This window comes from Myodes glareolus, chromosome 22 (assembly GCF_982192425.1).
Source record: "Myodes glareolus chromosome 22, mMyoGla1.1, whole genome shotgun sequence".
Taxonomy (NCBI): Eukaryota; Metazoa; Chordata; class Mammalia; order Rodentia; family Cricetidae; genus Myodes; species Myodes glareolus.
Window position 1 is genome coordinate 43,051,456 of NC_142047.1, and position 25,763 is coordinate 43,077,218.

A 25,763-nucleotide genomic window follows, 5' to 3' on the forward strand; every position below is an offset into this window, starting at 1 on the left:
AGTATTTTAAGTATGCATGTTAATAAGGAACTTTGTTTCTGGGCTAGGCATGGAACTCAAACATGCTAGGCAAAAGCTTTTCCATTGAACCACACCCCTAGCCCCATCAGTATTTAAATATATACTTATATATTTAAATATATACTTATATTACTTATATAAGTACTTATATAAATACTTATATAAGTATTTATAAGTATATATAAATACTTATATAAGTATTTATAAGTATATATAAATACTTATATAAGTATTTATAAGTATATATAAATACTTATATAAGTATTTATAAGTATATATAAATACTTATATATTTAAATGTACAGTTAAATATATATATTTATATATTTTAATATAAATTTATAAATATATATATATATATTTGTGTGTGTGTATGTGTGAGGGAGAGAGGAGAAAGAGGGAGAGAGAGAGAGAGAGAGAGAGAGAGAGAGAGAGAGAGAGAGAGGTGTTCAGGAGCCTACAGAGGCCAGAAGAGGATATCAGATTCCCCTGAAGCTGGAGTTAGATTGTAAATCAATAGATGTGGGTCCTGGAAATTGAACTCAGGTTCTCTAGAAAAATATCAAGTGTTCTCAACCACGGAGCCATTGCCCTAGCCCCTAAGGTTATTTTGTTGTTGCTGTTGACTAGCTATATCTGTTTATGTCATGCAATACAGATTTTCAATTTGAAGAAGGTATAAAATATTGGCCTTTTAAAACTTTCTTCTGGAAAAAAAAAAGATTTTTATATAAACGGATGAAATGCAAAGCAACATGCAATGTCCTTATGAGGTCCTCAGGATGATTCTTTATGGGTAACAGGCATGAAAGTCACTGGTCCAGAGCCTCTGCAGAAGAGGACGTCTCCATCAAGCGCAGACAAGGGTGACAGAGTCAAAAGGAGCGTCAGGGTTGCTGTGGCTCCCCACAGGCTCATGTTTGAAGAGCTGCTCTCCGGCTGGGGGCCCTGTTCTGGGAGGCTCTGGAACTGCCTCACTGGAAGAAATGAGTCACTAGTCAGAGCCCTGAGGTGGACAGCCTGGTTCAGCTCTCTGTGTCACCTCTGCTAAACTCAGCAGATTCCAGAAACACCCACCAGAAGCCTCTGCCACCACGGAGCAGCTTGCTGCCATGCCTCCTTGGCCACGGTGGATTGTGACCCCCTCCAGCTGTGAGTAGAAAAGATCCTTTCATCATGTATCTGCTTATTGACAGGCGTTTGCTCTTAGCAATGAGAAACTTCTAATATGCAGATCGCCAAGGTTTCGGAAGCATTAAGATCTTGGGGGAAGATGAGGTAAAGCAGACAGAACATAGGATCCCTTCGTATCTTTTAAAGGACCTCCTCTTCCTCCTCCTCCTCCCCCTCCTCCTCATCATCACCACCATCACTATCATCATCATTATTTAGTCACAGTCTCACTATATATTTAGCCTGGAACTCACTATGTAAACCAGGATGGCCTCAAACTGACAGGGATCTCCCTCCCTCTGCCTCTCAAGTGCCATGGTTAAAGGCATGCACCACCATACCTGGCATATATCATGTTGTCTTTTATTATGTGTGTGTGTGTGTGTGTGTGTGTATGTGTGCACTCAAGTGCAGGTACCTGCAAAGGTCAGAGTGTCAATCACCGGGAGCTTGAGTTTTGAGTGGTTGGGGGCTGTCCAACATGGGTTAGAAACTGAACTTGCATCTTCTGCAAGTCCTTAACCACTGAGCAACTTCTCCCATCCATGTTTCTATATTCTTCAAGATAAGGAAACTAAGGCCATGAAACCCACAAGAAAATTACCATTCCCTGTGATGTCTACAGCAATGGGCTTTATGATCTGAATGCTATAAACCACTCTTAGCATGATACTCACTGCCATAAGACCATCTCTGCTTCTGATTAGAACGGAACCAAAGCCAAGAGCATTCCCGCACGCCTTCTCTCCATCCCGACGATCCCAGGAGCTGTAGGCTCCAGACACTCTGGTGCTATTGTTCAGGAAACACTATCATCCCGGAGAGCAGCTGTTATTAGGGAATAGAGTCTAACTATGCAATAACGGTGCAACAAGTCTTCAAGAATCCTTTGCTGAAAAGGGGGGCTTAGCAGGAATTTATTACCTTCCGCCCTGATTATGCTTCTTGTCCCCAGCTCTGCCCATAATTCATCATCATTAAAGTCATTTATCACTAAAGTCTCAGTCACGTGCATCCCAGGGACCATGATTCCAAGGCCTATGTGTTCCCTGCTTTCTCTATGTCTCCCAGGATTGTTACAGAAGAGTCCCAAGGGACCTGGGTTCAAGACTTGACCCCATCACAAACTGTCCATTTGCCTCAGGGCCAAATATGTGATCTCTCAGAATCCCAGATGCCTCCCCCCACAGGCAATGGCATCTCCCTAATTGAGAGGTTGTATGCATTAAATGAGATAACGTATATAAGTGTTGTGCATAGGACCTGAGAGCTATTGAACCCAAATGAATTTCTTCTAATCATACTTTATTACTTATTTATTCACTTTCCGTTAACCCTAATTTTTATTTTCATATGCATTAATAATCTACACCATAATACTCTTTGATCTCTTTTAGAGCTATGCCTGGTGTGCAACCATCAATGCAGATAGATGCTGGATAGTCAGGTTATTTAGATTTGTTTCATCCAGAAAGTCTTTATGAGTTTGATGATTAAAATTTGGAAAGCCTGAAAATATATGCTGTTTGATTAAGGTTTTTTTTCTTCTCCCTGTCCTTTTAGTAAATAATTAGTAAAGAGTAAATGCTACCCCTCTTCTCCCTTCTCCTTCATTTTGGCATAAATATTTTCCCAGAATGCCTTTCAAAGAGGAAATAGCTGCAATGACTTTATCTCCAGTGATTTCCATGTGCATTTCTTTATCTACACAATACAGCAGAACACATTTGAAATACGCATTTGTTTCACATTTGTTTGCAGGGCTGCACACACACACACACACACACACACACACACACACACACGACTCCCATGTGGAGGTCAGAAGACAACCTTCAGGAATCAGTTCTCTCCTTCACAGTGTGGATTCCAGGGACTGAAGTCAGGTCATCAGCATTGGCATCAAGTACCTTTACCTGCAGAGCCATCTGATTGGCCCCAAGTGCATCAGCACTGGACAGATTATTTCCTGATGCACAAAGGTAACAAATCCTTCTTAAAGCCCGCCCCTGGCCCCCTTAGTAAGTTATGCTGAGATTCTCCATCAATGGTTAGGCAATTAAATTAACTTGGAAATACCTGACTTCTCACCAACTTGTTTAAGAATTTAACAAGTTTCAAAGATAAAGAAACAGAATACTTTATTATAAAACATAAAATAATTAAATATTACACATATATTTTGACTTTTCTCTATAATCCATGTTTTTTTTTAATTCAACATTTTCCCTCAGAATATCATTTACTCAGAGAAGCGAGCGAGACACATAAGAACAGGCTATTAATAAATTAATTCTTTCCCATAAAATAATAAAATGATAATTATATAAAGACAAATAACTTTCCACTTTTCAGAGAGCACAGGGATGGTATTGTGGTATTATTTTTTTCTCTCCTCATATCAAAATGACTACCATAGGGCCACGCCAAGAGGGCCAAGCTGTTACTTTTCACTTCCACAACATCCAAGAACTCATGCTTCCCATTAGCATGGGGACAAAGAATGCTGTTAAATTTAACAGGACACTGTCTAGCTGGTTCTGCTGAGCTGGCAAACCCCTGTTTGAACTGAGACTCTGAGAAGCAATAAAAATGAGTGTACATTCATCAAAGAAATTGGGGGGAATAGAGTAGTATCGTATAAACATGCCCTGTAGAACCACTTCTCAAAGAATTGCAGGGGAACACAGTCTTACAAGTTACTCTGGTTTTGGCAAACAGAATGGTGTTTTTCCAATTGAGAACAATTTTAAACTTGTTAATGACCGTCAACAGCTGGCTCCGGATGACCAAAAATGTCTCATCGGAGACATGGTGAAGTCCTGGCATTCACGGAAGGGTCTTGGTGAGTGGTAATTTATTAATGTAGCAAGAAGACAGATGGATTTTTCTTTGTCACTATTTTTTTTTCCTTGTTGACCAAGTCCTGGGGCGAATTGAAACTTGTCAGTTGTTAGGAGAAAAACCACAAGCAGTCTTTAATTTTCTAAGCATTCTGATAATATGTGTGGGGAATTATAAATGGTAGGCTTCCCTCCTTCAAGCATGTTATTTTACCAGTGAGTGCCTATTTTTACCAGAAATGAACATGTCACCAGTTCTTGCTCCCAAAAAGCAGGCACCAGCCTCCCTTGTTCTCGTCAACAAGCACTAAAAGTTGTAAGATTGATGTTTCGTGAAAGGCATCAATATTGAGTCTCTATTCCCATCGATTGTGAATTTTAATTACTTGGAGATTTTAAATAGCTCATGTGGCCCCGCTTCCAGAATGCTACTGGGAATATAGTTCAAGTTGTTCATTTCAGTCTTGGAGCCTCTCTACAGGCAGAAACCAAAGAAACAACACACAGAAAAGAAACAAGGTGAAGCTTGCCAGTCCAGCAGCAAGCACCCATTCATTGAGCACCATTTGGTGTCAGATTTTGACACTAGAAATTCCAAACAACTGTTAGGCAAAGAGTTCCATCCATGTATTTGATGGTTCTGAATGTCAGTCTTTGACCTGGAGCCTTCGAGGGCCTTTTTAAAATAGACGTCTTTGCCCTTGACTCCTTTGATGTTCAAAGGTATGTGTGTGGGGAGGAGACACATCCTAAAGTCAACAAGGTTTTCACTTGGTCAGAATGAAAACTTGACATATCTCAGTATGATGTGTCTCATCTTCCAATGGCAGTGCAAATCAAAGGCTTTTTTTTTTTTTAAAAAAAAAAGTTGGATTTGTCAACACTTCTCATTGTCAAGTCCTTTAGAGTACCATGTGCTTCTAGAGGTCGACTCAGGAGGCTGCTGGCTCTCTATCCATTCTTCAAACCCTGTGGCAGTTCCTCTGTGGTTTGTAGTCGTGATAAAAAAAGAGACCTGGAGATTGGCAGGTATGGTCCTGTTCTGAGGAGGGTGAGCGGGCTCTGGATCAGCTCTTCCTTGTGCATGACCTACAGCACTGTTTCCCATAAAATTTGTGGTTGCAGACCCCATGCTGAGGGACCAGGTGACACCAGTTGAAGAAATCAACACAAGATGGATCATCTGAAAAGATAGAAAGCATTTAGCGTAGCAGTTAGAACTCTGACCTTCTTTATTAAGATGAGGTCCTATGGAACAGAGACTTAGGCCCACTGCCCTAATCCACTGCAGGATTAATAAGCCAAATGATCTGTCAGCAAAATTTAAATGATGGATCAGTGTTAGAAAAGAAGCCGTATCAAGTAGCTCATGATTGTCTGCATATAGCCTGGTATTAGCATGGACACAAGGGTCCCAGGGTGGTACCCTTCCAAAGAGCATTTTTCTTTTAGTTACTCTCCTCTTGCACAATAAAGATCCACAGCTCTCCTGACTCTTGTTGTATCGGCCCCAGCTTGGATTTTCTCGGTGATTCACACCTGCCTAGAGTTTCCTTAGTCCTGGCTAGTCCTGGCTTCTTGTGCCCAGAATTCCCCCTTTCATACCCTTCCAAGGCTCACAGTCATTCCCAGAAATCACTTTCAGACACAAACCAGTTCCTGTCATGCCTCTTACCCAGAGCCTTCCTTCCCATCCCTCTACAGTACAAGATACAGTGATCGCTGTAGAGGCTGAGGGTTAGGATCTGAAGCCTGACTCCCTGACCTCATCTTTCTCTTCCCAAACCCAGCCATGCCAGCCTTGCTGATCCCTGAAGCACCATTGAGCTCCGCTACCATCTTCCCAGTTCACTACCAGTAGATGGTCCCTAAAATCCCAGGTTAGTTTCCTCTTGCCTCTGCCACTCAACAAACTAGCCTACTGCTTGGCCTCCCAGGGAGTGTCTGCACTTTCTTCCTCGCTTTATCCACCCACATCATGCCATGTGGTTGCCTCTTCTCTGCCCTCTACAATGCAAAGCCTTTGGGAGCAGGCTCTTGGTCTCCACTCTTCATTGGTGTCTTCCCAATACTTAAAATGGTGCCAACCACAAAGTAGTTGCTAAATTATTATGTTAAAAGACTTATCGACTCTTTATTCTTAGAACACTATCATCGCTCTACACTGGTTTGAGCAGCATGCTCCTCTCTTCACACATCAAGACTCACACTGAACAACGAGCTCCTGGTCGCAGAAATTTAGATTTGCACTTGTTAAGTCCTGTCTACCAGCTCCACAGAAATACAAGTGCTAACTAAATAAAATGTGTTTGGAAAAAAATAACCAAAGTAGCTAAAATAATAAAATTAAGTCATGTAGCATAAGAATTTAGGCTTTAAAAAATGAGATGGGATTTTTTTTCTTCCAATGACTTCTGGACACACACACACACACACACACACACTGATGTCCAGGCAGATCACCTGTACCAGCATAGACTTGGTAAATGATGTGAGAGAAATAACAGTAATTTTAAATCAAGTATACAGAAGGGTGGAGTTTAATTTCCTGAAATGGGCACTCCTATGGGTCAGAGGTCTGGAACCAGGAAGCTGGTTTGAGATTCAAGTCAGACATTAAGATCAAGATCCCATTATATTCGGCTTGCCTAATCTCTATGTATGCAATACACCTATGCATGAATATGAGTTCAATTATTGTATACCCATCTAGTATCTGATGCCGCAGATCAGTTGGCACGTACCTTAGTCCACTGTACCAACAGAATAATCTAGAATGTTTTGCAAGGTAATATAGACCACTCGAACTATGGTCCTAACCTCACAGTCATTTATTTCTGTGGTCCTTTGATAGATGGTTCTGCTATATACCCAGGGTAGATTTGAACTTGTTGCTATGCTTCTGCTTCTGCCTCCCAAGTGTTATGATCACAGGCATGCACTACCATTCTCTGACTAATCTTGCTTCTGTACCAACTCCCACCTCTCTTTAAAATGTATAATTATATATGTGGGTGCTTTATCTCCACGTTTATCTATGCACCAATCGCATGCCCACAGGAGAGGGCATCAGATTCTCCCGAACTACAGTTACAGATGGTTATGTGCTGCCGTGTGGGTATTGGGAATTGAACCTGATCTTGTGGAAGAGCAGTCGGTGCTTTTAACCACTGAGCCATCTCTTCTACAAATAGAATGGAATTTTACCAAAAGCCTACATCAGGGCCCTTGGGCTTCGTATAAATCAGGAGGTAGAGCTGAGGCAGGTCAGCATGCCGTGAGTGTGCAGAGCCCTCTTTGCTGTGTGGAGGTTTGGAGATAAGAACAGTTATGGATGGCTGATTCTCTGAGATACGACCCAGGCATCTGGCTTACACTGTGGAGGCTGACTTTGGGCACCTTTCTCTTTGCCCCACTCCCTGCATGCAGAAAAGCAGCAAGCACCACTGGTCCAGTCTTCAAAATCCACCCAACTTCCACCTCCCCATAAAAGAAACTCCTCCATCTCTCCTCGGAAGCAGCAGCCAACTCTCCATGAGGAGATCCTGTTCTCACTCTACCCCAGGCCACCCACTGTCTTGACCTCACAGATGCCAATGTTCTCCATCTTACCCAGTTACATCCAATGTCTCTGTGATGACTAATAAGGGTCTTGAATCACTTTTGGTTTATGCCTATGTAGTCAGCTGTGCCCCCAATCTAAGTACCTTGCTGTTCTTCTGCTGAGTACATACAAGATCCACCTTCTTTACTTCATGGAGGCCCTTTTCAAAAGTTGCCTCCATTCTGGGGTCTGGCTTTGACCAGTCTGTCAAGGCCTGGTTTCCACACCTCTTTCTCAAGGTGGGAAGTTTCTTGGGACCACAGGTTCTGAGACCCTTATCGTTTTTGGACAGGACCCTGCTTTGCTATGTTCTGTTATTCCAAAATGAGAGTCCTGGGGATTCCTGGTGAGTTCCTAATGACCTCAATAGGAATAAAACAGAGGGCTTCGCCACACTGGACACCAGCTTTCGTTTTACTCCATTCTCAGCAACAATTGTGAGCCAGGTGAGCATCAGATGTTGGGAAAACAGAGAGTAACAGGGCCTTTTTTCTCCTGTGCCTGGCTGAGAGATGTTCCCAGGACTGACCAGAATGCTAAGGGGTTGCATTTCCTTCTAGAGTGATCTGGCTCCAGAGACTGACAGGAGGGAAAGGTGTTCTGGCAGAACACACCCCGTCTCTCTGCAAGGCGAATTCTCCTCTGTGTAGAATCCCAGTGCTGATTAGAGATGGCCCTGTCTCAGCAGCCCCTCCAATACAGGCACACAGGAGAGCACACTGATGCCCTGCGCATACAGAGATGCCAAGTGATGCAGGCGGAAAGGCAGGGGAGACAAAAGTGGTGACTTGCCTTACCAAATACTCTCCACCACAATTAGGAAAAGGGCCCTGAAAGATTAGGCAAGCTCGGAAAATCTGTGATGGGATTAAACACAAAAGAACCCCCAGCAGCTGTGAGCTGAAGAAAGACTCTTTGGCATAAGGAAATCTGATCTGACCAAGGGATACTTCCCAGGGTTTGCTACATTACTTGAAATGATTTAGATTACAGGTGTATAGCACTGTGCATAGTTTCCTAGCATACTGGGAATAGAACCTAGGGATTCATGCGTGCTAGGCAACACTTTACCAACTGAGCCCCACCTCCAGCCTCCAAAGACTCCATCTTAAAAGGAAAGAATGGGGACATGACTCTTTCCCGGGGACGAGCGGCTGGAAAACCTTACTGAATGAAATGTTACCTTCAGATCACGCAAACAGTATGGTATTGACAGAAAATGTCTCAGATTTGGCCTCGCACAAGTGTGAGGATGCAGCCCCATGGGTGCTGATGGAAGCACGGCACCATAGGAGTCGAGTAACACATAAATTGCCAACCAACTATAAAGAGCTGCGGAAGATCTTTCTCAAAACTGGTGGGAACGATGGGGCGTAGGATCCTTTACCTCTCTTTTCAGGAGCTGGGCAGAAGTTTGTATTACAGGCTCTGAGCACTGGAGGCTTCTGATGGAGCAAGCAACTGGAGGAAGGCCGGCCTTGCTGCACACAGTGGACAGACCGGGTCTGGACTCCTCCCCCACAGGTTACTGTGCACTGCCAAGGAGGGAGACAGAAGGGAGTTATACCTGCTCAGCTGGGCAGTGTCCTCTCCGAAGTCAGTGGTATCCAATGGAAGGAAGCATGAAATTCATGACCAAGAGGCCCACAGATGATGCAGTCTGCAGCCGGTCCTAGGCATTCAGTCCAAGTCTACTCAGTCCTGTGTGAGCTATGGGATCTATCAGAAAAGTCCTGGGCAAATACTATTGCACCCAAGAGTGTGTCTCCAACAAAGGGGATCATAAGGAGGTAGGCTCCGGAAGTAGTCTCAAAAAACTCAGAAACAAATCCAGACATGGCCAGGGATGGAGGACAAGAAGCCCAGGCAATCTCAACCAGATCCCAGAATGGATGTGGGTCATTTGAAACAGGAGCCCTAAAGGATAACTAACCAGAGATACTTTGGGATGGCGCCTAGCTAGCTTCTGATGTAACATGGTACCTAAGAGCCAAGGGATTTTACTGCCTGATTGAGTAGAATTTAGGTTCAAAGTTTCTTTGTGTCCCCAATGACTACATGGAAGATTGGTGGAATTTTAATAAAAGAATGGAAATGCCAAAGGAAAAGGAGACCCTTTAACTAGATCTGTGCTGTTTTACTTTAGAATGGCCCACAGACAGATAAGAACACCATATCACTGTATGGCCTGGCATTCAGGAGGAGACAGTAAGTTTTGGCAGAAAGAAGATGCATTTAGAAATATCCCAAACATTCAAATATAGATGTATAATTTCCATCCACTTGTCTGACTCTGGGGGTGCCATTTCCTAATACACAGTAAGCAGTGAGGTCTACAAGTCAGCCTTTATTGCACAAAAGCAGATGTCTGAGGAGGAAAACATCTGGCTTCCTTGCCATTGTTGGCTGACGTCCAATCATATCCACTCATTCCGATAAAAGTACATGACTCCTCCATGTGAAAATGTCTTTATATTCATTATACAGAAATGATCAATAGTGGGTTTCATAAACCATAAAAAGAACTTCAAAATATTAAACAAAATCACAAAACTAAGAAGCCTATAACAGTGTGTGTGTGTGTGTGTGTGTGTGCATGCGTGCATGCATGAGTGTGTGTGCGCATGTGTGCGTGAGTGTGTGTGTGTTACCTTGCCTAGTCAAATAGAAATATTCCTTTTCCATTCATTGGGGATCTGTTTTCAGGCCTTCCCATTTTCAAAATACCTTTCTATATTATACACAGATACTGCCAGAGCCTGTGTTTAAGGGTGAGTTGAGCATCTGTTGCAACACCAGTGAGTTCAGCAGTAGCAGGGTCCCGGGACCTCTGCATAGCCTTAGGTTCTCTTGGAACCAACCAGAGTTCCCAAGAACAAGGTGTCTCTGTCACCTGATGAGTGAACAGTTTAAGCCTTACTTTCCTCATCCATGAAACTGGGACAATAATGGCTGCCACAAGTGTTAATGAGAGAACGAAATGAGAAAATGCATAAAGAGCACTTTAATAGAAAGCATGGGCAGAGGTTGGCGAAATTCAGCTTTTCAATGTCTTTCAGAAACATGCTCTGACAACCGGGGACCACAAAGTGACGGTTTCAAGAGTGGCAACAACCAACACGGGCACGGTGTCACAGGCTTTCTGTTCAAAACTTTCCTTATTCCAGTTTTCTAGGTCTAAACACTATATACCAGACTGTATGTAGTACCTGCCCAGGCTCATCTAGACAGTGGGATGGGTCGACCGATGCCAACTATCCCAGTTCTATGGAGTGGGGCAACTACTGATGGACTGAGAGCAATGCTAGGGTGGCGCGTCTCACTGGAACATCTGCTTCCTAAACCTGCATGCACCCACCTGTTGCCATGGTGATGAATACCACCCTGCCACCATGCCATACACTGGGCAAGCCCTTCTGTTGCAGGTTTCTTCCAGTTCCAGGTTTGGCTTCTTCAAGTTGCGGCACCTCCGCTCTGGGAATGGTATCAGCTTCCCCTGCAAGGTCTTCTCGCTGCACGTCAGTTCTCTCTTCCTCACACCCAAACCACAGGTAGCAGAACACTAGGAGCCCAGAAAGGAGGGATAAGAGTTCCACAGTCAAATCTGTGGAGCTGTGTGTACACACGATATCAACCAGTGCAGCAGTGAGGTCCCTCTTGTTACAGATGAAGAAAACAAAGGCAGGAGATTTGAAGTGACCTTCTCTGAATTTCAAAGAGAAATCCCTGTTCATCAGGGACGAGGAGCCATGTGGATGTGTGAGACACAGGGTTTTACTCACTTTGTCAACGCCCCATGATTATATTGTAATAGTTCAAGATACTCTTGATTTCTCAACATCTTCCATCCATCTTGTTGAAGGACCAGCATTGGGGCAATATGGGAGTGACCAGGACTATTTGAGAGCTCTCTGAGGAGTGGGGGCTTTTAGCCAAGGAATGAAAATGATTGAGACATAACCACTTTTGAATGAATAACTAACTGCTTGTCTTTAATTTTACCTGTCTCTTTCTTGGTTAGATTTATTCTGACACTGTGTTACACTATAGGGAAAAAGAGAAAAGTCTGAAAGAGAATAGACTCTTTTAAACTACAATGTAATGTATGGGGTCTGGAAGTGAACAAGGCAATGCGTCCATATAAATATTATAATCTATGATGGTGGTATGTTAGCTCCATTGTAAAGATGAATAAATGGAGCTAAGCCCAACGTTACCCTCACAGTGCATATTAATGGCTGATTGCAAAGAGGTTATTTTTGTGATAATGCCTTTATAAAATGTTTGAGAGGAGACGGGAGCATATTGTTGAATTTCATTCATGACACAGGTCAGGCCTTATCACCTAGAACAGAAGTGATTGGAGGAACAGATGTGTGGCCATCAAGCTTGTTATGATTAGTGGAAACTCACTGTCAAGCTTATTGGGTTTAAATAATCTAGGATCCACATCCCCACAATTTCCAGAGAGGTTTAAGTGAAAAGGGAAGACCCATTATAAACGTGGGTGCTGCTAGCACATGGGTTGGACTGAATCAAAAGAGAAAGCAAGGGGAACACCGTTTCTCTGTTTCTAACAACGGGGACAATGCCGAGAAACAGCACTGAGACGTCACCTAGCACACGTCTGTACAGAAAGGAACCATGTGGGTGCGGGTGAGTGAAGGAGCATTTATGAAGAACCTCCGCCCCAGGGTGCCCACCTCATACCTCACTCCAGGAAGTGGCGACCCACTGGAGTCGGTTGTTTTTGGGGCATCGTCCCAGCACGCAGCCTTCCTGTGACTCAGGTCGGGGGCTACCAGAACACAGGCTCTCTGAGACAGTCTCCGCCGCAGAGTTCTTACAAAGGACCTCACGTCTCCTCACTCCTCGCCCACAGGTCTTGGAACACTTGAGAAGAAGAAAAGATGCCATTTGCTTCCATTTCAGATGGAATTTGTTTGAGTAAACAGCGAACATAGTTACACTGACGCACTGACACTTCATCAATACCCTATACATTACATAATATTTAAAACATTGTGTTCCCTTTCAGATTTCTCTCTTTATTCCTATAGTATAACACAGTGTTAGGGCAGATCTAACTAAGAAAGAGACAGGTAAAACCAAAGACAGACACTTAGTTATTCATTCAAAAGCGCTTCTGTCTCAATTGTTTTCATTCCTTGGCTCAAACTCCCCACTCCTTAGAAGCTAAAATGGGATAGTTTAGCTTCTGCTTTAAATATCTGAATACCCAGTGGCTGTTTCATCCCGCGCCTGAAGATGAACCATGCTTATCATGAAACAAAGGGTTTTCCAGACACAGGATACATTGTATCAGAACTTGACTTCCTCCACAGTAAGCCTCTGTCTAAGGTGGATTACTGTGCCACCATAGGGAGAAAAGCAGAAAAAAAAACGTATACACTTAATATAGATATGGGCAACAGTATCAAAAAGAGTGAGATCCTTAACTCCTAATAACTTTCTTTGGGTATGGTGCTAACACAAGCGCCTATCAAACATTTCTGGATAAATTCTCACAATCCAAATCTTTACCCTGGGCAAGTTTCTTTTTTTTTTTTTCTAAGACCTTTCTTTTTTGACTTTCCTGAGAATTCTATGAACTAGAGAAGATGTCAAAGAATCATCCCAGGAACAGTTAAAAAACTTTTCAAAATTTCTTAGAAGGCTGGCTCCACATAGAGATGGTCTTGGAGGGCTGTATCTCCATGTCAATTTTTGTGGTCTTCTTTTCCTCTCAGACGGATCAAAGGATGTGGCCGTTAGGATTTACATAATAGGCTGGGGCATAGTCCTGCTAGGGTTTAGAGGACCACAGTAACTTCTCACTTATCAGTGTCCACAGTCTTAAAGGAGATAATGCCATAATTAGCACACTGTGGACAGCAGGAGCTTTTTAATATATTCAAAGTGATGCACTTTAGGTTGTAGCACACAACTGCCTATCAACCTTCTGAGTTCATTGCTATCACCCTATTCAAAAGAAACATCTTAGAACTAAGGTCAAGGTCGTTAGTTGCTAAGAAACAAACACAAGCTGGTTAAGTTGAGTCTGACATCTAACCTTGAAAACGCACCATGGAACCTTGGGGAGGAACCACGGAACCTTGGGAGCCAAGCAAAGAACCTTGGGAGTGAACCATGGAACCTTGGGAGCCAAGCAAAGAACCTTGGGAGCGAACCACGGAACCTTGGGAGCCAACCAAAGAACCTTGGGAGCGAACCACGGAACCTTGGGAATGAACCAGGGAACCTTGGGAATGAACCACGGAACCTGGGGAATGAACCATGGAACCGATCATCACTCCTTCACATGTTATTCCCGAACGGTTAATAAAAGTCTTAATTTTGTTTGCAGTTCTTTTTCACAAGAATGCACTGTGTGCATTGATTGAAGAATGAATTGGTTTGTTGCTGTGACCTGTGACCCATATCTAAGAGCTGAGTAGTGTGTGGGAACAAATTTTTCTTCCATGTTCATCACGAAAACTACTCAAGAAAGATCTGGTCTCTACAATTAAGCTGTTTAAAAGGAGAAAAATTTTCAGAATATTTTCATGTGGAAGTTGGAGTATTTTAAGCTGTCTGAACACTCTGTATTACCCACTTCCTTTGGTTCATGCCCATCATATACATGTGGCTCCATCCGGCCTTTGAATTCTCCATTGCAAAGAAAGACTGACTCAACATCACATCCTACTTAGACTAACCCCTGCTAATATATATATATATATATATATATATATATATATATATATATATATATATACTTGTATATATTATATAAATACTTGAATATTTATATACTTGTATAAATACTTGTATATATATATTATAAATACAAGTATTTATTACCACGTTCAATGTATCCCTACCTACTCCTGGTCCCTTATTTCCTAACAAATACAGTCCCGATTTTAGTAAAAATCATCCCCTCGTTTCTTCTGGAAATTTGGTGGTGTGTTGTTAAACCTAGAGTCTAAGGGAACGCATGACAGACATGGGGCATTGGTCACTAGCAGCTGCCATCATGGTACAGGTGATATACTTTATACTATTCACCCACACAGGCTAACATAGGGCTCTGAAGGCAGGAAAACCCTGGTGTTTATTCTGTGTTTTGGGGAGCTGTTTGTGCCCTTGGAGGACATTAGCCTCTGTGTTCTAGATGCCAATAGGGCTCATTCACTTCCAAGATGTCTCTGAGATGAACATACTCCCATAAGGGAGCATCTGATTGATAGGACATTTACAAGCTGTGCACAGCAGGGAGTTCCTGTTCCACGCCTCTTCTGGCCCCATGATGTTATGCCTTGCGAGGACTGCAAACTCAGTGCCTGGTTCTTTTGTATTCTTTCAGCTCTACAGCTTTGCCACTGAGGAAAAAGTTAAAGCTGCTTCCTTTATCCTGTTCATTTTATCCCATTTATTTCTTTATTCTCTGTGTGTAGAGGTTAGCAGATAACTTGCTAGGGTGGGTCCTGGGGCTCGTTCTCAAGTGGTTGGGTCTGGTAGCAAGTGCCTTCCTTTACCCATGGATCAATCTCTTCGTAGCCAGCACTACGTCCCAATCCCTTTCTAGCTGCATTTATAGACTCCCCCAAATAGTCTCCATGCTAATTTCTGGGCCACTAAGAGAATAGTCCAAGCTCTGGTATAAGAGGTTCAAAACTTCAGGTCACATAAGAACCATTCCAAAGGTACTAGCTGAAATGACAACACCCAGGCACTGACTCATTAATTCACTCTGAAGGTGCACAGAGCTGAGCAGTTATCACGGATATTCCCACCACCTTGGCTTTTCATGCAGACCATGCTTCTAAAGTGGTGCTTTGGTACCTGAGACCAGGGCCCGGGACTCCACTCTGGAGGGCAGGCGTGGCTGTTGCACACTTGAACCTGAGTGGGCGTGCTCACTGGGCAGAGAGAATGCAGCACGGCTTCCTCCTTCTGGAAGGGCTTCTTCTGCACGCACTGTATCTTCCGGCTCTGCTGGCCCCCAGCACAGGACTTGCTGCATACACTCCATTCACCTGGCAACCAACTTTCAGGGAGACCCAAAATTATTCCCTGTGAAGTCAAAGCTCTGTAGTGCTGCTCCTCAAGACAAACTGCCCAGGAAAAGCCCCTGGTTTGTCTAATAACCCATCAGGGCAAGCCCCACTAGTTGTTCTTTGATGGAGGTTGAGTTACACATCGATTGGTGGGTGGAAAGAGACATATTTCATCTCCACAAGGTTTTGGCAAAAGTACATTCTAGTCTCCTACGTGGAAAGAAACATGTTTTCCTTCCTGAGTAAAATCTAGCCAAGCAAATTTACTGAGTTTTTAACTATGTGTCAGGGACCCAGGCACTGGGGTTGGAAAGATGAATGAAACCACGTTCGTCCATAAACGTTTGACACTGTGAAGCCATGGATACCTGCACTTCCTGGTAAGTACTGTAACGTATACACAGGCTCGGGGAAGAGGGAACAGTACCGGAGGGCAGGTGTCTATGTAGGAGGGGGACAATGCTCAGAGGAGACCTGCAGAAGCTGCTTCTGAGTGGCAGTTTCCCACGCCCCTCCTCTAGTTGGTCTTACCATTTACTGATGGGTCAGAGATCTAACCTTATGCCGTCTATTGGAAGGTCACCAGACACGGTTTTTCCAGAACTATCTAAGTCACGATGCAGGGATGCCTATCCATGGAAACTCTGAGTCCCTTTCAAGAATTACTTCTGACTAAAATTGTAGGATGTACAGGTACAGTTATAACATTAAAATAAAGAACCGGAAGATACAGCTGCTGGACATTTGACTCGCAGCAGTGATGTCTACAACCGACCTTGGATACAAATATGTTAAGCACTAATTATCTTATAAAATAATTAAGAAAATAATTAAAAAATAATAAGACCAAATCAATAGCTAACTGTGCTTCGGTTAAACATCAAGAATTTCATCGCCCGCCTTAATCTTATCCTTCCCCCCCTTCTCTGGCTTCTGCCATAAACTTTGCATGCAAAATTAAAGCCCTCTAGCCTAGAGAATTATCACACGAGCGCTAGAACTATATGTGTGCTTAAAATATCACAAAATCCAGAGCATCCTATTTTTTTCAGTCAGAGACAATGTATCAAATAATTCCTCAGATTTATATAACTTTTGTTCTTTACAAGATCTTAGGAAATATACTTTGAAATTACTAGTTTCCCCATTTACCTCCCACCCCCTCAAAATAGAATTTGTTTTTCTATCAAATTCAAGTTTCTTTCCTTATGTGACAAAGGCGATGAGTTTGTACGTCTAGTAGAGAGAGCATCTCATGGGCATTTGGGTGGCACTCTGGCCTTCCATGTCTGATTCCCAGGCTGCCTTTTCCCCGGCATTACTCTCATCTGCATCTCTTCCAGGTCTTCCATCTTGTCCTTTATTGACACTTAACATTTTATAGAGCACGGCTTTGCATCTCAGTCCTTTTGTGCATACCCGTCATCTCCCGTCCCCCTGAAGGGAATGATGGGACCAGGCGCTGCCACCTCCACATTACAAGTGTCTGCTCAGAGCCTGGCACACAGCGAGTCCTCCTGACAAGGTCGATGCATGTGGAAGTAGCAGAGTTACATCTTGTAATCCCTTTGTCCTAAGGGTTCTCAGAGTCGAGATCCCGCTTTCTAGTCTATCCTGGGAGAAGAACTGTCCTTGAGAGTGTCCATTCTCTGAACTGAATTCAGGGACATTGAGAAAGGGTCGAAGGCAAAGGGGGAAAGCAGAAGAGCCTGCCCAGGACACCAGCTCCACTCTGCAGCCCCTGCAAGGGGCTGTTCTTCACAGAACATCAATCAGTCCTGTCCACAGTCTTCAGGAGAGTCTAGACGTTGTGGGTGACCTCAGCATGCTGAATGGTCTAAGCAGGGATAGGAGGAAGTCCTGGGATCAGAAACTGTCACCTTGGCCAGCAGGCGTGATTCTCTGTGTTCACATTAGTAAACATATTATGCCTACTACCTAAAGAACGGATGAGCCCACAAGATTCAAGAACTCTTTCTGTTAATTGCATCCTAGGGCCACTGAGGTAATTCTTATAACTGTTTATTTTTTGGAAAAATACGAAAATCCACAGAAGTCCCCCCCATGTCCTATTTCTTTCTTTCTCTTTGTAGTCATGATTCAGTTAGCTTCAGAATCTCAGAGGGAAACTAGACATACAGAATTGGTGGGTATCTAAAACCCCAGACAATTATGAGAAAACAAAAAATGGTTTATACACACAAATATTTTTAGTTCATTTATACACACACATGCACACATATGCACATCCTCGACTGTGTTACCACAAAGTCAGTACCAGTTATTAAAATGATCTGACCGCCACCACTGCTTTATATAAATACATTTGGCTTAAGATAAGTCACCTAAGGGAAGACTCCAGTTGGCCAGGGAGCTGGCTTCGACTCATCTTCCAACAGCGGCATGGCTAAAATGAGTCGGAGAGCAAACCCACTGAGTGCCCCAGAGGGACAGTCACCAGTGGGAGTGTCACCACTTGGCTTTCACCTCTCTGGTTTCTGTCTTACTACTGTGCAATTTGCATCGGAGGTTTCACGGTCTGCCTTAGTATCATCCTTACCTTCCTGGATGACCTATGTACAAGTTAAGCAGACAGCCACGTTGAAATTTAACAAATATAGGATTGTGTATCATTTAAATATCTGCTTGATTCCATTCTGGAAAGAGGGCGGTTTTTTCAAAAGTTAAATGGGGGTGGGGTGGGGTGGGGTTTGGTTGTGGCTCTTGCTCAGTGGCAGAGCACTCGCTTGGCAAGCATGAGGCCCTAGATTCAAGTCTTACTGTTGTTAGGGAGGAGAAAGACACTGCTATATCTCAGGCTTGCACAGCAAGATGTGAATGTCTAAGGCAAACTCATATTTTTAGGTCCTATGATTCAATTGCGACTGTTTTCTCCCCTATTTTTATAGTAAACATTGTATTTGTTTTTTAAACCCTTCCCATTAGAAGTATGAACGGAGCCTTTTCATTGTTGCCTAATTGTGACAAAGATGTAGTGAACACATACAAACAAGGAGACATTTGCGGACTTACTAGGCTGGGCAGGAGAAAGCATTGCATATCTTGGGTTCTGTTGCCGGCTTCGTTCTGACACTGCAGAATGAGGAATTGACTGGAGTGTTTTGATCTCGTAAGCAAATGGCCTTGATGCTTATGTAACCTAGTAAGATGCCAGAGGTTGCACAGTGAGAAACACAGATAACCATTTGATTTGGTTTCCAAAACTTAGTTTGGGATTGATCAGTGTTCTAGTATCCTATTCAAGACACTGAATCCAAATATTTTTGTGAAAATAATTCCTTCAGACACAGCTTCAACCCACTTGAATTCAAATCATTTATCCCCAAGATAATAGACTTTGTACCTTAGTAATTTTGATATGTTTTTCAGTTTCAAGTGGATTCTCTAACCATCAAGCGATAAACACTATTTGAAACAGAGTTGCTATATGAGGAAGCATCCCAGGAAGCGTTCTCATGAATTGCACAGGTCTAATGGAAAGCATTTGCATCTCTAAAAGACTAGTGAGGGGCTGCAGAGATTGCACAGCGGTCAAGAGCATTTGTTGTTCTTGCCTCTAGTCTAGAGGGTCAGGGTTTGATTTCAGCATCCATACAGTAGCTCCCAGACATCTGCAATGCCAGTTCCAAGGAGTTCTTATGCCCTTTTCTGCCTTCTGTAGGCACTGCACACACGAGGCACACAGACAAACTTATAGGCAAAACAATTGCACATAAAGATAATTAAGCCACTAGGGGATTCTATGTGAAAACTCCGAAGTTCTACTTCACCGCAAAGCATCTTATGCTTCTCTAACCGTGTGATACATGCACAGAGAAAAGTTCAACTCTGAATAGTCACTCACACCTATTGGCTAGGACCCTGGTTTATGTAAATATTTGTTTCAGCAGAGCTGTATGCTTGATTCCCAGGGTCCACCATTCCCCGTCAGAGGCACAAAATGTTTCCTAAATTCTCATGTTTAGGTCCTCAGACAGGGAATGCCACCCTGGTTTTCAGTTGTTCTTTACTCTCCATCTGTGTGGTTTTCCTTGAAACAGCATCTGAGACATGATTCAAATGTCCCTCTCACGTTAATGATTGATAGTCAGCCACACTCCTCAGCTCACAGAAGTTTGTTTCCTGGATGCACGGAACTAAACTGCACTGGGGCTGCCCGAAGTTCACAGTGTCCTTCTATAGACCAGATAAAACCTGTAAGCAGAGATGAGCTGGGAAGCAGAGTTCGGAACCCACTTACCTCCCCCACAGGAGACTGAGCAGTCGGACTGCTCTGTGTACCAGGTGTGGTGGAACCTCTTGGGGGCCGGCTGAGTTACATTCATGACCTTGGGAAGTGTGTACTTCCACGCGATCCCTGGATTCTTGCCTTGTGTCAGAATCTGGATAAGGTAGGGTAAAATCGGAGAGATCCGTAAACCAACCCCAGGAACCGCAGAGATCTTGTTGAACATTTTAGAGATATTTGCAAGTCATTTTGGTTTTAAAGTCAGGTCATTTCTTGTTCCCGAGCATGGCAAATGTTGACATAAAAAGGCTCCCTATGACACTTTAAAGCATTCGCCATGCTAGGATCAAATGGAGTAGACAGATGCTAGAAAACCCAATTTGATGTTTTCTATAATCATGTAAAACTCAAGATACCACCATCAATAAAGCAAAGGAGCCATTAAAATGAAATACAAGTGGACCAGCAAGGTGACTCAATGGGTATAGGCACTTGCTGTGCAAGTCTAATGAATGATCTAAATGCAATCCCCAGCAGACGCATGATGGTAGAAGGAGAGAACAGAATCCACAAAGTTATTCTTGGGCCTCCACCACCTATGCCCACGTGAGAGCACGCACACACACACACACACACACACACACACACACACACACACACACGAAAGGTCATATCATTGGGTCTCAACCTTAAACAAGACACAGGATAAGCCACACACACTAGTGCTCCATAGATAATACACTCACTGTTATGTCTCTCTCTATTGATCATATGTGGACTTACAAATCTTCATGACAGAAGCTCAGCACGGGATAAGCACACCCACCAATCACAGCAGACCCTAGTCAGCATTCCCTGTCACTTACTGCATAGTCCAAATGGGATTCCAATAGAATACTCAAAGGTACTTTACAAATAGAAAGCGTCTACATATTATGTTTAAAGATTGATACAGGACTGGAGAGATGGCTCAACAGTTAAAAACAAATGCCACCTTTGACGAAGACTTTGATTCAGTCCCCAGCATCCCTGTTGGACAGCTCGCAACTGCTGTCCCTACAGCTTCAGGGGAATCAACACATTCTTCCAGCCTCTGCAAGTACCTGTACTCACCCATGTGTGTGCGTGCGTGTGTGCGTGTGCACGCATGCACACACACACACACATACACACAAAACTAAAATAAATTCTAATTGAGGCAATATATGTAGCCTAAGGGATACAGTCTAAAAAAGGCTAGGACTCAGGACAAATCTGACCCCATAGAGTGTGAGTCCCGATGAGCAGTGGGACCATGAGCCTCCTTTAGTTGTCATACGCTCTGTCAACCTTTGCCCACACATTATCTCAAAACACTCCTTCAGTTCACTCTACAAGGCTCTTATCTGTTCCTAAAAAACGAGTGTGTACAAGATCACTTAGAATGAGTAGGTAGCGAATTTAAATAAATCTGCAAAACAGTGTGCTTTTCTAATGCCTGCCATAGCCTTCTTTTTGATGTGGGCAAACACTCTGGGTGTCCTCTCTTTCAAACCATTCCCCCCCCCCTTTTTTTTCTGTCTCAAGCTCAATTCATGAATATAAATAACTGGTTTTCTCCTACCCCATGAGTCTTGTGGAAAATTCTTCACCACCAGAACTGGGCATGCATGCTCCAGAGGCAAAGCCTATAGCCAGTTAAAAATAGGAACCCCCGCTTCTCTGTCTGTTGGCATCCAATCCCAATTAATGCTGGCTGGGTGGCACTGTACCACACTGCTCTTTAGGATGCTACACATGGGTTTCGTGTTGCTATTAACTTAAATGCCTCCAGAAGTATTGTGTCTGTCACCGAAGGGATCATGACCTGAAGATCACTTAGTGGTATAACCAAGCAAATTCCAAGTCTTCGAGACAGTCATGTTAACAGATGGGTCTATGTGACCTCCAACTTTGCTGGGAATGAAACTAACACACAACACAATAGGGAGAAACCTTAGCGTGAGCAAACACTGGATTCTCACCAGTTGCCAATAAAAATGTTCTGCTCTCTTTGCTTCGCCTTTCTACTGCTTCTGCTAATTTGCTAGTGCTGATTGAGTAAATACAGGCAACTCACAGTCAAACTGGAATCGGAAGAGCAGATCTATATTCAGAAACTGTGATGATTTCATTTTGTCTGCTCGCCACAACCCAGAGTCAGCCAGGAGGAGAGTCTCAGTGAGGGACTGTCTAGACCAGGTTAGCCAGTGTGCATCTCTCTCTCTCTTTCTCCTCTCCCCCCACCTCTCGGAATATGTTTGAGGGGGTTGTCTTGAGAGCCTTAATTGATATGGGAAGATCCAGCTTAAAAGTGGGGAGCACCATTCACTGGATTTGAGTCCTTGAGTTTCTAGAAAACGCTAGCTGAACACTAAGCGTGTTTATTTTCTACTCTTGACTGTGGACCTGACTAGGTGCTTCAGGTTCCTGTCTTGATTTTCCATCAAGGATGGAGTGTAATCTTGAACTACAATCCAAAATAAACTCCCTCCCCCTAAGTTGTTTGTTCTTAGGGTACCTATCACAGCAACATGAATGAAACCAGGACACAGGTGGCTTTCTGTTTATTGGTGTTTCATCTCTCTTGCTCCTTCTGAGAAAGCAGTATGACAAATCTTTACACTCTTGGTTGCCACTGTCTCTATGCGACAGAAATGATGATGCAGTTTTGGAGGGGCACACTCTGACCTGAAACTGTAATCCTCCTGCCTCTGCCATTTGAATGCCGAGACCTAGATGGGTACCACTATGCCCAGACTTAATTAACAAAGCATCTTCGTGAGGACCCGAGCCATGTGTCAAAATGAACAAAAGAGAACTTGAACTTCCTTGAGGCTTCCTAATTGTCGTGAAGAGACAAATAAGATATTCCCCACCTCCCTTTCCTCAACACTGAAGAGGAAATATGAAAAGACAGAAAAGTGAAATAGTTGTGCTAAAAGCAAGAGCACTGAATAGAATATTTAAAAGCTATAGGAAATGAATATACCCCACACTACCCAGACAAGTGGAAAAGGAAAAAAAAGAAAGATGAAAAAGGTGTGATGCATTATAATGCATTGAAAATTTTCACAGGAAACGTGCACCTCTAAAGCAGCAAGTCAAAACTCCCAGATTCCCTGTGCATGTTCTATTAGTTTTACAGACACTAACACAGAAGACACATTCTTCATACTTATTTGCGGAACATGTGAATGTGTTTTACACAGGCTTTAAGTGAATTAAAAGCACCCCAACTTTAAAGACTCAAGGCTTAGCCTTGCTGTCTGCATGACCGTAAATCCACATGCAGTTATATGAGCAGTCATGTATGTTAGAAGCAAACACATAAACCAGGAGAGGGCTGGCGGAAGACTTTAACATAAGCCCTTAAAAGCCTTTTGAAAGGAGGACCGACCTCTGTAGGCAGCAGGGCACAGCACATAAAAGACACGCAAGTGGCTTGCACACAGTGGCTGCAAGGCTGTGTGGTTTTTGCTTCTCAACAGGAAAGCACTCTCTGCCCTGTTCTGTATCCTGTGCGGAGGAGGAGAGGGCTGAGGAGGGAACATGGAAGGAATGGCCCCTGTGCTTCAAACTGTCCTCCAAAAATGACTGTCCATTTTGACTAGGGTCACCTCTGGAGGTTGTCCCTACTTTCAAAAACCTGAGTTTGGGGAAGAAATCAATTCCACATTACAGAATCTGTGGTCACAGCGCAAAAGGAAAATCCGAGGTCCCTTGATTTAGAGAATCAATTTTAAAACTTTAAATTTCATACTGATCCTTTGACTCACCACATCTATCTTCATGGAAGGAGACCACAGCCCCCTTTAGGTAACCTTGTCAAGGGCACCCAGTACCTCAGTGTGACCACTATAATCCTCCAAGCTGCAGAGAGTTACTGTGAAGTCCGGGAATCTTGGAGAGAACTACATAGGCCCACTGTCTTCCGAATGCTGGGGCGGAGCCTCAGACAATAGCTTCAGACAACCGGTAACTGAAAATGATATCTGTCATTCACAGCTATTTAAAAACCTGCTCCGTGACTCTGTGCTAGCAGTAGGTTGATTTCATCAGCATGGAGCGGGGGTGGGTGACAAGGACACCCTGCCAATCCCACAGGTGCTGTGTCATGGCGATGCCACTCCTGAACTGCCCAGCATGGCGCGGCAGGCTCAACAGCCAAGCTGTTAAATGTGCAAATTTGGAAAGACCGCCAGTGATTCGGTCTACTTAACTGGACTTAGTCCAGGGAACTTTCCAGCCAACGGGGATTGGGTCTCTAATTTACAGCTGGCAAGCGACCCCCTTAAATACTTCCAGGTCCTTAATAGAACTGTTTAATGTCTACCTTTAACACACAAACCACCTGCCTGCAGACACAGCACTCAGCAGCTTTGACCGCAGGGTGCATGGTTATAAAATTCACAGCTTCTTAAGCTGGAAAGCCACTGACAAGGATGGAACCTACCAACTGCCCTCTAAAGTGGGGAGAGTAGCTCCTGCCGGGGACATCCAATGTAATCTTGGGTAGATAGCTGGCTTTTTTTTTTAAACTTCTGCTTTTTGACTTCTGTTAAAATCTACAAATTTCTTCTATAAGTTTTGTTACCGTTTTTGATATTGAAAGCCCATGCTTAAAATGTATGTGTTCTCAACCTTCTTATGAAAATCCAAGTCACAGAAGGGTTTAAAGATGGGCTTTTGCTCTATGCGAGGAAAGATGGTTCATGTCTTCTACTTATTTGATTGTGTGCATTCTTAAGTGTGGGTGTTCTGCGAAAGCATCTGCGGAGGCCAGAGTCAAATCTTGGGTGCTATTCCTCAGCTACTATCCATCTTGTTCTTCTAGGTAGGGGCCTATCATTGCTCTGGAGCTTCTCAAGTCAATTAGGATAAATTGGCTGGCCAGGGAGCCCCAGTGCCCCTATCTTAACCTCCCTAGTGCTGTGAGTTCTGTGGGCTGAACCTTGCGCAGCAAGCATTGTACCGAAGGAACTCCCTCCACAACCCCATAGTGAACTTGGTTGCTTTAAACATAATGGGAGCAATGCCTTAATACTTCTTGCGGGCCAGGCAAAGTTGACAAATGTGTTCCTTCCTTTAAAGTTGATATTAAAAAAAAATACAAAGATGTATCAGCCATCAGACTGGAGATGGATATTCTAATATCAGGTACCGTAGCTGGCAAAGGATGGAATATAATGGTATTGTCTAGTTGTAACATGCAACATTCAGGACATTCTTTCTCGTGCTTCTCGTGCTCTGATGCAATGTCTAGGATTCCAATAAAAAGTTTTAGCTTGAACAAGTGACACAGGCCTATAATCCCAGATATTCTGGTGACTGAGACAGACGGGCTGCAAGTTCAAGGCCAGCCAGGGCAACTTATTGAGACTCTGTTCTCAAATTTAAAAACTTATATAAGTTAAAAATGTTACAAAAAGGATTGGAGATAAAGTTCAGTGGTAGAACACACTTGTCTAGCATGCATGACAGAATGGATTTAATCCTCAGTAAAACACACATGCACACACACACACACACACAGAATGGGCCATGGATTATTAACCTGGGGTTCCAGCTTCAAACAGAATATGGCAGCTCAGAAAAATGACGTGTTGTGTGTATGCTGGCCGTCCTTGGGAACGGCTGTCTCTCACCTGAACTCTACATCGGCTACTCTGAATTCATTCCCCATCTCTCCCTGGTCTCTTGTGTCCTGTATTGTTACTTAATGCATGCTGTGTGGCTATTCTGCTTTCACCTATAATGACACATTTTATGGAACACTTTTACCCAATACA

At 43.4% G+C, this 25,763-nt stretch overlaps 1 protein-coding gene across 1 annotated transcript in view; it reads right to left on the reverse strand.

The window, feature by feature from the left end:
• Positions 1 to 3,309: 3,309 nt before the first annotated feature.
• The window catches only part of Adamts18 (ADAM metallopeptidase with thrombospondin type 1 motif 18), a 138,636-nt gene continuing 116,182 nt past the window's right edge, over positions 3,310 to 25,763 (reverse strand). Inside the window, exons 16-22 of the mRNA XM_087900414.1 lie at positions 19,966 to 20,107; positions 18,738 to 18,864; positions 15,490 to 15,694; positions 12,352 to 12,534; positions 11,000 to 11,203; positions 9,029 to 9,176; positions 3,310 to 5,220 (exon numbers count right to left, since the gene is read on the reverse strand). Of these exons, the coding sequence (XP_087756540.1) occupies positions 5,105 to 5,220; positions 9,029 to 9,176; positions 11,000 to 11,203; positions 12,352 to 12,534; positions 15,490 to 15,694; positions 18,738 to 18,864; positions 19,966 to 20,107 (1,125 nt within the window). The 3' untranslated portion in view covers positions 3,310 to 5,104. The remainder of the gene's footprint in view (positions 5,221 to 9,028; positions 9,177 to 10,999; positions 11,204 to 12,351; positions 12,535 to 15,489; positions 15,695 to 18,737; positions 18,865 to 19,965; positions 20,108 to 25,763) is intronic.